General features: G+C 38.1%; 1 protein-coding gene across 1 annotated transcript in view; it reads right to left on the bottom strand.

Moving 5' to 3' along the window:
- CYP7B1 (cytochrome P450 family 7 subfamily B member 1) overlaps positions 1–15,911 on the bottom strand; it is a 175,829-nt gene that overhangs the window by 10,976 nt on the left and 148,942 nt on the right. Inside the window, exons 3-5 of the mRNA XM_078072335.1 lie at positions 13,078–13,665; positions 12,386–12,592; positions 2,153–2,328 (exon numbers count right to left, since the gene is read on the bottom strand). Of these exons, the coding sequence (XP_077928461.1) occupies positions 2,153–2,328; positions 12,386–12,592; positions 13,078–13,665 (971 nt within the window). The remainder of the gene's footprint in view (positions 1–2,152; positions 2,329–12,385; positions 12,593–13,077; positions 13,666–15,911) is intronic.

The following is a 15,911-nucleotide window of genomic DNA, read 5'->3' as shown; positions in this document are numbered from 1 at the left end:
GAGTGGGCAATGGCAAATTCTCTGAGGAGCGTAACGAGGTGGGAATCAGGAACACTGCCAAAGGAGAGGTGATTAAGGGTGATTCTTGTGGAGTAATCTGGAACCTCTTGAGTGGACAAAGAGCAACATTCTAGGAATAGAGAGGTGTGTGAAGGAAGGCCATGGACTCTTTTTAGAATGTGATATTCTAGAGTCTCTTGGGCTTGAACATCCTGAAATAATGCCTCACTGGGTTGGGAGAACCTATGTTCTATGAAGGCTCTTCAGTATCTATGTCCTCAAAGAAGAACTATACTTATATCTGGAGCTGGTCTTCTTCAAGTTTCTGGACTCATAGCTACTGTCTGTTTTCTATATCTAAGGCCTGGTCTTCCAATTCAAGATCTATAGGACACAAAAGATAGGCAGTGGGGAATACAAGCCTCTGAAGAGCTTCTGGGTCTGTGCTCTCAGTGACAAATGGCCAAGGACAGAATTTCCCAGGATTTCCTTCTCTTTTTTACTGTCAATGGATGATGGTTTCAGATGGGCATCTGTTCTATGAGCATCTATAGCATCTACTTATTATCGTCCCAAGTTGATAAAAATGACAGGAATAAATCTATTTGATAGCGGTAGGTGCTCAGTAAATGTTCATAGAATGAATGATTATGTAAGACCTTGGCAAATCATATAAGAATGATTCTGAACCATGTCATATTTTTCTGTGCCAATAATGATCAGCATTCCACAACTAATTTCAAGAAAACAATGATGGCAAAAAAACTAGCTAGTTAATTTTGGAGACCAAAGAACAGTACCGCAAAAACAGCGGTAATTTGGTAAACATTTATCGTGTATTTGCTGATAACTTTAATGTTGATTTTACTATCATGATATGAATGGTAAACGTAATGACTAGTGGAATAGTCACATAATGAAAATAATAAATAGACGTTAAATTAAAAAAACTATAGATAGAAATAAAAGTTAAAATTTAAAATATTTTTTAAATATTAGTTATTATTTGCCCTATTTACTGAATATCTATGTGTGGAATAATTTTTTTTATATTTACAAATGTGGGGACAAAGCTAGTTTTCCGCAGAATGTTCATTCACTTACTAATACCCTACTTCTGATTTGTTATCCCTACATATAATGCCTCTTTTTCTGAAACACATAGAAACCATATGTATACTTTCCCCCTCACTTAAAAAATTTTGCCTTTGCTGATGAAATAGATGCAAATTATCTCATTGTATTTGGAGTCTGTCCTTATTAATTTCCAAAATTCAACACTATTTTCATCTAGCGTGGCTGCAAAACATCTAACCTAGAAATGGTTTAAAAGTGATCCCCCTACGAACTGCTCAAAAAGAGCACAGAAGTTTACCTTTGAAAAAGCATTTCATATACAAAAACCACTATAGTAAAAACAGTACTTCATGAGACACACAGGCAGAATATGACTGCATTCAATTTGCATGCAGGTGGTGAACCTCTGAAGTGGTATTAAGGGATGAGCCAGGGTGGATTAATTTCCAGTCTTTGATATTCATTAACTCCAGCTTCAGAAAAAAATACAAGGAGATGACACAATTACCCTCAGAGCTTCACCCGTGAGCAGCAGCTTTACAATCTCAGGTTCATAATGCCATCCCGATTGATCAAAAAGGGGCATATACCTTTGGTAAGGGGTGAAAAAGTATATGGGCTTAACTACGGCAATGATGGTGCTTGATCTGGGGACAGTAAACCCCACTCTAGAAACACTTAGCAAAACAGTCCTCATTCTTTATTCTCTAAGCCACCTGTCATTAGCTAGCCCTCCATGGTTTTCAATAATTCTCTGCCAAGCAAAACCTATTTTTGGCCTAAAGGTAATGATGGCCAAGGTAAAATGCCCATTTCATTCGAAGAAGCCAGCATTTAGTCTCATCATTCTATTTCTGTTTATAGACCACAAAACCTTTGAAGAGGGTTCCTTAGGAAACACTTCAGTAAGTAGGAAAATTTTCCCATTGGAAGGCAGAACAGAAGTCATCAATCCATCTCAAATTCCTTCTGGAACGAGGTGGCAGAAGGAAGCCACGGAAAGACAGTGTGAGGAAGAGGAATGTGCTTGCAGTTATCTAAGAAGAAGCAACAAGACTGCCTGATGCTTGTTTACCTCTGGAGCTTCAAAGATTTCCGGGTCATAATGTATGGCTGGAGGAAAGATGGCTACCAAGTCCCCCTTTCGCAAACAGTAGTCCTGCGTCTCTGACTGCAGAGTCAAATCCTCTTGAACAAAACGAATGATGCTTGAAAATGAGCATAGTCGTAAAACCTCGAGAACGGTGCTTTCTGAAGGACACAAGCAAGCAACAGCTTATTAAAACATGACTGCTCCTGAACAGTGTTCTCAATTTGTCATTAAGCTCATTACCAATAGCTTTGATTGAAAAGGGAACCCTTTCCTGATCAGATCCATTGAGCACCAAGGGGAGAGCCATGGTGGTCTTGGACTCCCAGAGCAATGAGGAGGCGGGAGAGAGAGCTGTGACCAGGCCCCAGTCACAGACAGAAGGCTGCTGTGCTGTACTTGGGCAGAAAGGTTATTAGCTAGGATTTCTGTAGGAAGGAAAGGTTTGCAAGAGAGAAATGCTGTGTGATAGGTATATCCATTGGACATTAAAACCATCTCCCAGCTGAAGAATGCTGCTGGTGGGTTATTTCACCACCCTTCAGAACAGCTACATCTTTAAAGCCAGGCTTAGGCATTTAATAACCACTTAGGCAGTTAATAGTAAAGTAATTGTAGTAGAGCTTTCTGCGATGGCTTAACACTTAATTTCTTTTATGCTAGCTGTAAATAAAATGTGGGTCAGCATTTGTTGGAAAAATTTCAAAGAAAAAAAAGACTTTCATAGGATTCAGAAGAAAACCATATTTTGCTCAGCATCCAGAGAAAATAACAGCCACCATCATAACCTGGAAGATTCCAGAAGCTGAATGTCCTTGCTTTCCCAGTGGCCTTCACCTTTCGCTCCTAGCACGACAGATTTTATGGCTAATTTCCGGCAATTTATCCTGGCAGTTTGAGGAGGAATTCCTTTGGGAATAATATGCATAATTTGCATAAATCATTCTGATAGCATGCATATCAGCATGTAGTTCCTGTCTAGGTCTGCATCTCTGTCTTCATAATCAAAACTGACTATGTTTTCACCAGCGTGAATGGGTCCTAGAATATAAAGCTTGATTCTTTCTAATCAGCAATGTGAAAAAGAGCTCCAGTTGAGCGTTTTCCCCCTTTCACATGGTAACAAACGGTTGTGTTTATGGCTTGCAATTTAGACTCACACACACACACACACACACACACACACCCCAAATTCTTGGTGTTCAGCAAAGCTCAGAAACATAGAGTACTCAATTATTAGATTATAGCAGTGCACTGGTCAGTTCAGTGGGGGCTTGCATCAGCGAAAAAAGAAAAATAAATGCTATTTCACTAAAATTTAAATCTACGCACAGCTTGCACAGGGATATCAAGTAGCTTTGGGTGCCTTCTCCCAGGACATTTTCCCCTCAGCGTGCATTTGTCTAAGGAAATGAGGCTGCGGTCCACTCTGTGTGGCCAGTGTGGTGATTCAATGTGACGTACAGTGAAACTGTGCATATTCTTTTGGACTGCCTTCGTTATTATAATCAGGCAGAGTCAAATCGGTTTGTTGGTGATGAGGCCAGAAAAGAACTTTGGTTTTGGAACGTGGACCCCACTGCAGATAGCCACAAGGCACCCGACATGACGGATTTCAGCTGGCAGGACACCAGTGACCAACATTTCTATGGTGAAAAGCAAGGGTCGGCTTCCCAGGTACTGCTGCTGGCTCTGTTGGATCAACAATGGCGCAGCACCATTTTCGCCTGTGGTGGGAAATGGTAGCTGACATATGTAGCAGTGCTGTTCCCCCAAGTCCAGTAGGGGTGTGGGAAGAAGAAATGCAAAAGCAAAATCATTGTGGGGTGGCTCTGTGGCAGGGCAGGCATTTACCAGTCCGAATAATGTGGTCCCATCCGAGTGGCCGATGGGCTCGAGGGAAGCATGGCAGCTTGCGCCCACTGCGGGATCGCAAATGACAATTGGGCAAGCATATCTTATGCAGAAGTTAATCACAATAATGGAGCCCAAAGTGTGGCTTAGCGGTCAGATCGTAAATGACAAATCTGTTTTACCTTCCAGTACCAGTTATGTGTGCAAGACGAGGTTGGCTCTCGCTCTGAGCGATCATGCCGATAATCATTAGATGACAAAAGTAATGAGTTGCATTATTATCAGCAATGGAGGGGGGAGCGTCCGTGGCTCTGCGTTACAATGTACAGACACAAAAGCCAGCAGCTTTTCCACCAGCGCCAGTAAGGATGCGGGCAGAGCTATATGTTGAGAAGAATGACAACTGCACAATAAAAAAAATTGCAGCCTCTACTTGTAGTTGTCATAGTTGAGCAGACACCAGCCAGTGCCACTGACAGACCAGCTGGGCCCTGGGAGGACTTCCATGCTGCACCAGGAGGTACAGTAAATTATCCTGCACGGGAGAGCAACATCTGTTTCTGTGCGAGTGCCGAACAAACAAGGCAATTTAAAACATACCAAGGGATAACCAAGCAACAAATGAACATGACCCTCATTTTTTTCCCCCCTTCTCACACACGAGGTGTTAAACTTCATTGTGCAAGCACTCCACGAAAGAGAGGCCAGGTTGGTATTTGATAAGGTGTTGTCAGAGAGATTTTACATATTTCCAAAATGGAAAGAAAAAGCTTATAGTATTGTTATTCTTAGAATCCTCCTTCCCCCTGCTATCTTCATTTCTTTTATACCAAAGCTAGCACTCAGTTCTCAATTCGCTCTAGAATTAAAAAAAAAAAAAAAAAAAAACTTTCCATATACTTATAAATATTCAGTCTTTAAACCTAATTTGCTATACTTAGTTCACATGCCTTCAAGCATTTGTCTTCCAATTTCCACTGAATAAATGCGTACTAATGAGAAGTAGAGCAAGCTGCTGAGGCAAAGCTGGGTGACTTGGGTCTGGCCTGCCACCAGCTTGTGATAGGCGGGCAAATTGAGTTAAAATGAAAAGTCTTGTCAGCTGAAATTCAACATGGTAGCCAAACAGCAAGCTGTCAATCATCCAGCCAAAACAAGGGACTGTAGGTAATAAAAGGTCATTGTGATCATTAGTGCATTTGGCTTTCATATGCAAGTTAATTTTAATTAAACATGATCTCTATCTGTAAATGTTTTATAAAACTTATTGTACATAATGGATTGTTAATTTATACTAACATTTAGCAGGTAATAGGACCCTCTACTTATTAAATGCATTGTAGAGAAATGGCTATCAAGAATGCAAATATTTTGGGGATAATTTACACCAGGCACCACAAGGTGCCAACAATTGGAATTGTGATTAAGATAAGGCTGCCTGTGTTTTGTCAAGAACTGAGCTTTACTAACCAGTATACAGTAGGAAATTGGATTACAGAATTCCCACAATGAGCTTACAATTCAGAGCCTGAACTACCTTCTTCACCTGGCTAGGAGAGATCTGTTTCTCTTTTCCGGATCTAAAAACATTCTGATTAAGTATCCCTTCTAAGCAAAAAGCTGGGGAATGTGTTGCGCTAAGATGCTTTACCATGTAACTGTGAAGGAAAATGGCAAACGAAAGGATGTGCTGGTAGAAAAAAGCATGTACACTTTCTCTTTTGCCCTCAGATCTCCATTCTGGCTGTAATAATTAACAGATGATTCTCATTTGCAGATTTAAAGCGTTGAAGCAGCTCATGACAATCAATAATGCATGTAACGATGCAAACACAAATAAGCACATCCAAGTTTCTGCCTCACACTTAGGCCATGTCTGTATATGTGGAATGAATGTACTGTGACATGGCCAGGCTGTTAATTTGGGTCATCTTAATGATTGGTGCAGACTGTCATACCATATGATTAGCCATGGTGATCAGTGGATAGCAGTGATAGCTGGAGTGAAATGGACAGCCAGGTCCCGCCACGGTCCACTGGGGCTGAACACTTGGGCGGTCTTACAAAGGTGGATGAGGAGCGGGGAGAGGAGGATCTGCGGGCAGCGCTCTAGAAGGTGTGAAGAAATGGAGTGAGGCTCCAGATGTGTGTGCGCATTTTTACATGACTGCCTTTAAGACAGGTGAGAAAGTAAATTAGAAATTATAATAATCATGGACGCTGGGTGGCTCGGTTGAGCTTCCGACTCTTGGTTTTGGCTGGGGTCATGTCATGATCTCAGGGTGGTAGGACTGACCTCGTGCCCGGCTCCCTGCTCAGTGGGGAGTCTGCTTGAGATTTTCTCTCTGCCCCTCCCCCTGTGTGTGCGCTCTCTCTCTTTCTCTCTCAAATAAATAAATCTTAAAGAAAAGAAATAATCAGATAACCTGAAGCAAATAATTTTTAGCTCAACAACTGTATTTTAAATGAAGAATAAATCTGAATTGGTACAAATGTTTACTTTTACTCTGCATTGCAGACACAACCTTTAGTTTCCTGCTGAAATATATAGAAAGGTAAATTCAACATTCATATGTTCAATAAATGTTTATTAAGGTCCTACTCTGTTCAGGTCACTGGACCACTTCTACTGGTTAAAAAAAAAGAAAACACAGCATATGGATTTGGCCTTCGTGGACACTTCAATCTGGATAGTTCAAAGTTGGGAGGTACATATAAACAGGAACGCGCCACAAGATCCTAGAGAGGATTCTGCGCAATTTCTGAGTAGATACCTCTAAAGATGGCATTCAGAAAGTCCACTTTAGTAGAAAGTTATTTTTTGTACTGAGCTGAAATTTTTCTCCTTCTAATTTCTACCCTTTCGAAAAGACAAGGGCAAAAAAAAAAAATTCTAATCCCTCTTCCACATGACAGCCCTTTAAAAATATTTAAAGACAACTATCATGTCATTTTTAAATTGTATGTCAGAGATGACGTGGCCTTTAGTCTTTTGACATCCTGGATGAAATCAATTAACCAACCTGCCTCTTAAAAGGTGGCAAAGTGGGTGTGGTGTTTCAACTAGAAATGTAGAGAGGAACTACTTCCTTTACCTTTCGTACCAGACTTCTATTAATGTTTTGTTGGAAGCAGAGGAACAACTGATTTTTGAAATCATGTCACCACTGACTTGTCTTAAGCTTTCTGATATTCCAGAGGTTATCAACCCTGGCTGCTCATTACAATCACCCGAAATGGTTTAAAAAAAAAAATAAATGCTCCATTCCAGACCAATGGAGTAAGAACCACTGCATTAACTAAACCTTTAAATTAGTGGTTTTGAACCTTGGTTGCACATTAGAATCACCTGGGGGAGCTTTTAAAGCCATCAGCTTGCACCCCAAACCAAAGAAATCAGAACCTCTGGGGTTTGGGACCAGGTATGAGTAGTTGATTCCAATGAGTAATCAAGGTTAAGAACCACCGCTTTAAACACTTTTGTGCTAAGCCACACATTTCCTCATCCTATTCTTAGGCAGTTGATGCTTTTAAGTGAGACCGAGCATCAATTTCTGGTTCTACCACAATCTAGCTGCATGACTTGACTTGGTTAACTAATCTTTCTGAATCTTGTTGTCTAATAATTAAATGACGATAATAATACTTGAGGGTTAAATAAGCTAATATATGTAAAGCAGGTAGCACAGTGCCTACCACATAATAAATAGTTGTTAATATTGTCATTCGTACTGTCTCATCTGGAAATTAAAAATATAGTTAACTCTATCATTATCTTATTCAAATTATCTGATCTCGTACATGTGCATATCATGGCTAGCTTTGCTAAATCAAGATACAAAGAATCCCTCCCCTCTCTCAGCTAAGACAATGAAAAAGGACTCCAAGGATTCTGCTATCAGACAAGCCCGAGAGAAGCCTGGGGGTGGCCAGAAAACCCTTTACCTCCATTCAAGTTATTTAGCATCCTGGTATTTTTCTCATCTATAAAAATCATGACAAAATAATCGCTGCCCCAGTCCCCCCAGTATTTTGGTGAAGATCACATGAAACAACGTTTGAGTCCGTAAAATTGCCTTAAAATTTTGTGGTCATTAATATATTTAATATCGACTACATCTAATACTCATCACTTGTTATTCAAGGATCTTTATCTTTTCCAATTGATCATTTCTTTCTGTTTCTTTCTCCTCACTAATTACAAACAATGGGCTAGCAATTTTTGATAGAATTTTGTTGGAGAATCACTGCAGGCTTATAATTCTAGGGCTAAATTTTATAATAAATGATCTCCTTTTAAGAAAGCTGTGCAAATTTTGCTGAGCTTTGGTTTTTTTTTTTTTTTTTTTAAGATTTTATTTATTTGCGAGAGAGACAATGAGAGACAGAGAGCATGAGAGGGAGGAGGGTCAGAGGGAGAAGCAGACTCCCTGCTGAGCAGGGAGCCCGATGTGGGACTCGATCCCGGGACTCCAGGATCATGACCTGAGCCGAAGGCAGTCGCTTAACCAACTGAGCCACCCAGGCGCCCTGCTGAGCTTTGGTTTTATTGCAATATCCCTCACTACCACCATGTGTGTGACTATTCTCATTTTGGGGATATGTAATTGAACAAAATTAGGTGCCTGCAATTCTCTTGAATTATTCAGTTATTCAGTTCAGAAGTTATAATCCACTTCGACTTACGTTCTTCTTACTTAAAGCAGGTTTGTTTTTTTCATGTGTGATGCACAGAAAGAGCACGCCTGTGGGGTAAGATAGACTTGAATTTCCAACCAGCTTGGTTCACAAATAACTGAAAATGAAGAACACAACGTGCACATTGTAGTAGGGATGGCATTGAGATTAAAGATTATTTTGGTGATAGAAATAGATGACATTTATTGAACCCATACTTTTTAAGTTATGTATATACATTATCTAGGTAAACATGGAAGTCAGAAGTAGTACTCCAGTGAGGTTATCTGCTATTCATTTGTCAAAATTCCAATTTTGAGAGCTTCCTCTTCTTGCAGTCTCTTTTGTCTTATCTTCTCTCTGACTCATCTTTTCTCCTTTTCCTTTTCCTGTCTTGGAAATCTATAGTTCTAAATCCTACCTCCACCCCAGGTTTTTCTTTCCTGGAAACTGAAAAATTCTTAGTTTTCTCTCAGGGTTTCTCAAACTTCTGTTCAAATAGCAACTCTTCCTGTTGAGATTTAGGCCCCCACTGACATTTATCTGAGTCTCACTGTAGTTACTAACTTATTTTTAAAATTATATTTAAATTTTGTTGTAGAGACCTTTACTAAACACTGAGAGAGAAAATTTTAGTGAGGTCATGATAAGCAGAGCCCTTATAATAAGCTACATAAATATATAAAAATAGAAAGTTGTGCTTTTCTTTATCTAAAAGAAAAGGGTAGAATGGTTTTAAAAAAAGGTTCTCAAGAGGACTGGAAAAAAGCATAAATCCCTCACAACCTCTTACAACAGATGATTGCTTTGAATTACTTAAACAGGCTTGGTACTTAAAAGCCCAATCTATGTTACATATTTTAACTTCTGCTGATATTAAGTGTATATGATGTCAGAGGAAATTTGATACATGTAAGGCCTACAGGATTGAGCCACAAATGTCAGTAATATATGCACAATGATTTGCATCATGATAAACCTATGTCCCATTGGGCTTTGTCTTCTGTAATCACTCTAAAGAAGAGAAATCATTTTTGTTCAGGAATAAGGCACTCATTTCTATGGCATTCTAACTTTCCTTTCAACCTTACTGTATAATCAATGTATGCTGACATGCAAAATCTTTGTTAAAAAAAAATCTTCTTTCTTCTTACTAGTTAAAAAAAAGCAGCATTTGTTTCATGCTTGCGATCTTTTTCCTTATAATACTAAATTCAAGATAGCTTTCTTTATAAAGAAATGCACTTGGAATACATAGACCTCTGTCCTTAGGGATGTGAAAAAGGGGAAACACATACACCCATACCATGGGGTACACTGTAAATATTTAATCCTGTAAATCTTCCCTTTGTACATATAGTCATACTCTTCTGATATAGAGGAATATTCACAATTGAACTGCGACTAGATGCAGAGGTTATCTGTTGTGTAACTGATTCATATAAAAATTTGTTTCAATCTGCATAAAACTGTCTATCTCATGTAAGAAAAAAATGCACATTATTTTCTAGAAGATTAAATTCTCATAATGAACAACACTGGCCTCTGCTGGTAACCAAGGTCACGATGAACAGACAATCCACCTTTTCTAGATTGCTGAAGGTGCTGCCTCTATCCAGGTAGATCTACACTCTCTTGGGATCGTTATTGTTCATTTGTTGATAAGGGAGCCATAAATTTATGAGGGCTCCAAGCATGAAAATCTCTAGCTCTAGCTATGGACTTAAACGGACCCAAAGTGTAGTGCTGGAACTTGCCATTTTTTCTGATCAAATACATTTAAACATTTCTGCTTCAATACTGTCATTTTAAAATGATCTTTTCTTTCGGGCGCCTGGGTGGCTCAGTTGGTTAAGCGACTGCCTTCGGCTCAGGTCATGATCCTGGAGTCCCGGGATGGAGTCCCGCATCGGGCTCCCTGCTCGGCAGGGAGTCTGCTTCTCCCTCTGACCTTCCCCCCTCTCATGTGCTCTCTCTCTCTCTCACTCTCTCAAATAAATGAATAAATAAAACCTTTAAAAAAAAAAAGATCTTTTCTTTCAACAACACACTTGAGATTAAGAAGAGAGTTGATGAATTTCAACTAAATTTTTAAAAGTAATAACTGTGTACAGAATACAAACACATATTCCTTTAAGTTTATTTGCTCTAGTTTCCAGTACGCATCATCTGATTCATAAAATACAACTGAAATTACTTGAATACATAGGAAAGCAACCTTGATTTTCATAGAACTATAGATCTTCTACCCCCAAAATACTGCATATCCATGTGAAGGCTACTGCCCAGAATTTTATGCAAATTTTTTGGATTTGTTCATCAATAATTCTGCAAAGAAAACCAAAATAATATTTGTATTTTAATAATGTTGGGATTATTTTCTTTCACCGAGCAAATATAGAATGACTTTGCTAATGTATGCTAAAAAACAACAAACTAGAAGGTGACACATTTATCCCAATTGATTGAACAAGCTAACCCACTGTCAGTACAAGACAAGCTTCCTGCTATTGCCTCTGATGGGTCTTAGCCTACTCAGTGGGAACATTCTCTACAACACATGGGCCAGTCTTTTTAATGTTGCCCGACAGTCAACACTACTCAAGATCTTTAAGTTCTTGGCTCCCAGAAGTTCCCATCAAAGGATCTGGAACACACTTAAAAGATAAACAATTGAGGCCACCATAGGCTAAAATACTTGCCTACATTATCAGAGGAGTGAAGCAACAGAGGTATATAAAGACTTACTCTTATGTGTGTCCAAAGGGTCTTGGATTATTGTATAGTAAAGGATACCACAGGAGGAAATGTCAATACTGAAGGGACAGAAAATAACCCGATGTGGAATTTAACTTGGGGAGTTAAAGTTTATTCACATAAAGATATGAAGCGTCTTATCAAAACCAGTAAAGGAGAATGCAATCCATTGTCATCAAAAGCTCACGTCACTGGCGTATAGGTCTATGTAGAAATAGAAAAATGACTTAGTCACTCCTGACCTCAAACATATTTGAAATAGTGACCATGAATATCTCATGAGTCAATGAATATTTTATAAAATATTGACATTTCACATGGAGTAATTAGTAGCTGTTGCTTCTTCTTTTCCTCCCTGTCTCCCTTTTTTTCCTACCTTCTTCTTCCTTTTTCTCCCCCAAGTACATTTAAAGCAGGAAGTTCCAGGGGAAATCACTTTTACTACCCTTTTGAGAATCATACACATCAAGCTGTATAAAACATCCTAACCTCTGCCTGCAAATATAGACACCATTTTAGGGAAGAATAAATACATCTTGTACACACGTTGCCTTTCTGGAATCCTCTCTTTTTCAATCCCCAAATACCTTTCTTGTCAAGATAGTGTAGCAGTGTTTGGAAAGCGTTAGCACACCAACAGATGCTCAGAATCAAATGACTTAATAGGCATAAACTTTTTTTTTCAAATAATTGCAAAGCTTTGGGTTAGCCTTTTGCATACCTTGCATAGTTAATTACCTAGGCCTTAATGTTTACATGTAATGAGAGTATCTACAGCTATAAACTACATAATTTATAATTGATGTAAATGGGTGTTATTATGTCAATTAGGCAGCTGTGTCCTCCACCTCTTGGTAAACAGCTTTGAGTGATAAACTGAGTTTGCAGAGAGGTACCTTCTTTTCTTCGTAACAGATAAAAATAAATTACCTAGGTAGACCAGGCTGTCCAGTTGTTCTCTGGTGAGCTGGATGGGAAATCCAGACCCTTTCTTTTGACCTGTTGACTGCAGCAAATGGTCAATTTCATCACGCAGTACTGCCATAGCTTCCGGGTGCTGTAGGAGGTAATACATCGCCCAGAACGTAGCTGGAATAGTGTTTGTCACAGAAGCCCAGAGAAACCCTAAATGATGTGCTGGGAGAAAATAAGTGAAAAGGAAGATTAATAGCGTTTATTACACTGATTAGATTTGCAGTGTGCTAATTAAAAGATGTTAGGACACAGACCCAGCCAAGGATCAGTGCATGCTAATGAGGACCAATAGGCTTCTGAAGTCTAATTTTCTGCTTAATGAGAATAGTTTAAAATGTAATGTGCGCGTGGGGGGTGGGGAGGTGGGGGACGAGATAAGAGGAGTAAATGCAGCTTAGTTATACTCTTTCTCATTATCCCCATTAAGTATCTTGTTTTACCACCTCAGCAAAAAAAAAAAAAAAAGAAAAAAGAAAAAAAAAGAAAAAATCAATTATCACAGAGGGTTATTTCAGAGTAAAACATTTTATCACTAGCCAATTAGAAAGAGCATAAAAATTTTCAAGGTCACCATTTTGTCTTTTTATTTCAAAGGTCTATTGTAAATTATTTTATTTTAGACAAGTAATCATTCAGAAGTTTCTTACCTCCTATTTCAAAGTCCTCAAGCGTATAGTATTTCTCCAGGATATCTTGCCTCATTTGAACAACTTCTGACCATCCCTGTGTCTTAGCTAAGTGTTCTGATGTCAAGCGTTTTATAAGTTTCTTTCTAATAGATTTGACATTTCCTAGAAGCTCTATGGGTATGTCTGATATTAAATATGGGAATTTGTCATCAAATTTTAAGAAATCATCTCTTAGCTCAGTAATAAATGTTTTCCTATTGTCAGCAAGAGATTTTCCATATATGGTTGTGAACGTGACCTCAAATATTACTGAGCTGCAGAATGTCAACAGGTATGCCGTGTCCCAATTTGTGGTTTTTAATAACTGGAACTCAAACACTTGTTTTAAATTCTGCATCATGTTTTCTGTGAGTATATCCAAAGACGTCCCTTGTAAAAGATGATAGCAGCCATGAAGGTCATTGTTCAGGTCATCATTGGTTGCCAACTTTTCGATGGAAAATACTTTCCTTAATAGTTTATTAGTGAATACTTGAAAGCTTAATTTGTGACTTTTCATTACGAACTGGTACTGAAAAGGGTCCAGGATAAATGTTATATACTTTCCTAAAAGAAATAAATGAGAATATGAGCTCAGTTGGGAGCAAAACAAACAAATACCTGAAATTTGAAAAGATTTTAATCAAAATTATAGAGACCTTAATAACTAACACCCAGAAAGGTGCAAAGTTTAATAAATATCCATTTCGTTCAAAGATTCCCCACGTTTCCTTTAAAAATGGAAGATAGTGGGAGAAACTCTAATATTCTTAAGTTCTGAAAGACCTTTAAAAAGATACTCTTTTATTTTAATTAAATACCCAAATATTTAAACTACCCTTGAAACATCCTCAGAATCCCTTGACTTAAACATTTCTCATATTTCCCTAATAATACAAACAGAAAACAAACATCAAACAAACAAACATATCAAATTATTATTTACACTTCATGGAGAGCCATTTCATACTTGATATCATCTTAGCTTTGGCTGGATATGATAATTTTAACTCAGACAAATGAAGATGTGGTATGAAGCAGATACTCACAAATTAATGTTTAATGTGACAAATACCAAATCACAACTGCCAGCATTTTCTTGTTTATAGATGAGAAAATAGTGGTTCATGGAGATTTGGTAACATGTCCAAGGTTACCTACTGATTTGTGACTAAAACAGGATTCCAAACGAGAACCTGTCCATTCATGCATTCATCCCTACATTCAACACTTACTGAGATTCAGATACTTCTTTGGATCTCTTTCCTCTTAAGATAAAAAGATGTGAAGAAATCATTCTAGCAGAGGTGTGAACACAAGGTAAGGGAAGCAGAAAGTGAAATCCACTTTGGTCTGCTGGGAGTTACCTATCAGCAAGAGTTCTTTGAGGTGGTGACATTTGGTCTTTTCATAGATCAGTGTTGTCCAAACTTACCCAACTAAAAGACATAGGGTACTGGTTAAAAATACAGATTTCTGCCTGATTCTGATTCAGAAGGTTGAGATGTGGGACCTATGAGTCTTTATTTTTGATAGGGGCCTGAAGTGATTCAAGGCAGCATAGTGAGGAACATGGTCCTACTTTGGTAGGGCTCTCAAAACTGTCGGAACCTTGAAGAGTTCCCAGCTCTACCCTGCTCCCCCCGAGAGCCTGGACAAGAAGACACTCCCCATGCACTGTTCTTTTCCTCACACAGGGCTGATTTCTTCTCACTAGAGTGCTATTTTAAGACTCCTAAATAGAAGTATTATGCAAATAGTATTTAATAATGGCATTTAATAAATCTTTCTTTCCCAAGAACACACATGAAGTTTAGATGATCCTACAAAGTGTAATGCCTATTTATTGCCTTCTAGAAAACAAGAGACATTAAAGTTTGTGGGATCATTCACACTTTCTCCTTCACTTTTTATTCCTCTGGTGTGTGTGCGTGTACGTGAGTGTACTTTCTTAGACCAACAACGTCTCATTTGTTATTTATTGGTAATTCAAACAGCATCACAGAAATTAAATTCAATGTGGTACAGGAGTTAGAATAAAGTTTTGAATAATTTTCAACCTAATTCTTGAAACAGGATAAATGTGTTTTTGTTTTACAATTTTAAAACATCATTTAAGCTTTTAATATACATTCATATACATGTGCCAAGATTTTTTTTCTAAAAATAAATCATATGTCTTGAATTGTATTCACCATATTTCTCCTTGATTTATTTAATAAGGTGGGCCAATCTAGGAATGAGGGTAAAGCTAGAAGTGGCTATTCATTCTGGTCAGATCCCAAAGCTGCATTAATAAAGTAAACTGGATTTTTCCCCCTTAGCGAGAGCAAAAAGGACTCAACTGGATTGGAGCATATTTTATGACACCTGCTTTACCATAGCATCTTAATTAAATAAAATTGCCAGCATCTGCCTGACAAATAATTGAAAAAAAAGAATCAATTCTCTCATTTTGCAAAAGATATAATTTTAGGCAAAGCTATGTATTTTCACAGGTGGTGATTCATACTTTCCTCCTTTCACCAAATGAGAAGATTTTGCTAAATATCTTTAGGGTTATTTTAAATTAGCCACTAAAATTCAGAGAATGTATAAAAGTTTCAGTTTGTAAAACATGCAATTTTTAGGGAATATTTTGAATTTTTCCTACTAATTTTCTACATTCATTAAAATCTAAGTGGAAAGATAAAACTATATTCAGCCAAGACAGCATGAGCTACTGGCCACTGGCCTACTGAAATAGAGGCTGTGTGAATGTGAGAGTTTTTGTCTACAATTCATCACAAATACACATACATTCCCCTCTCTCT

This window comes from Halichoerus grypus, chromosome 5 (assembly GCF_964656455.1).
Source record: "Halichoerus grypus chromosome 5, mHalGry1.hap1.1, whole genome shotgun sequence".
Classification (NCBI taxonomy): Eukaryota; Metazoa; Chordata; class Mammalia; order Carnivora; family Phocidae; genus Halichoerus; species Halichoerus grypus.
The sequence above is the reverse complement of the archived record's forward strand: the minus strand, read 5'-3'. Positions and strand labels throughout refer to the sequence as shown.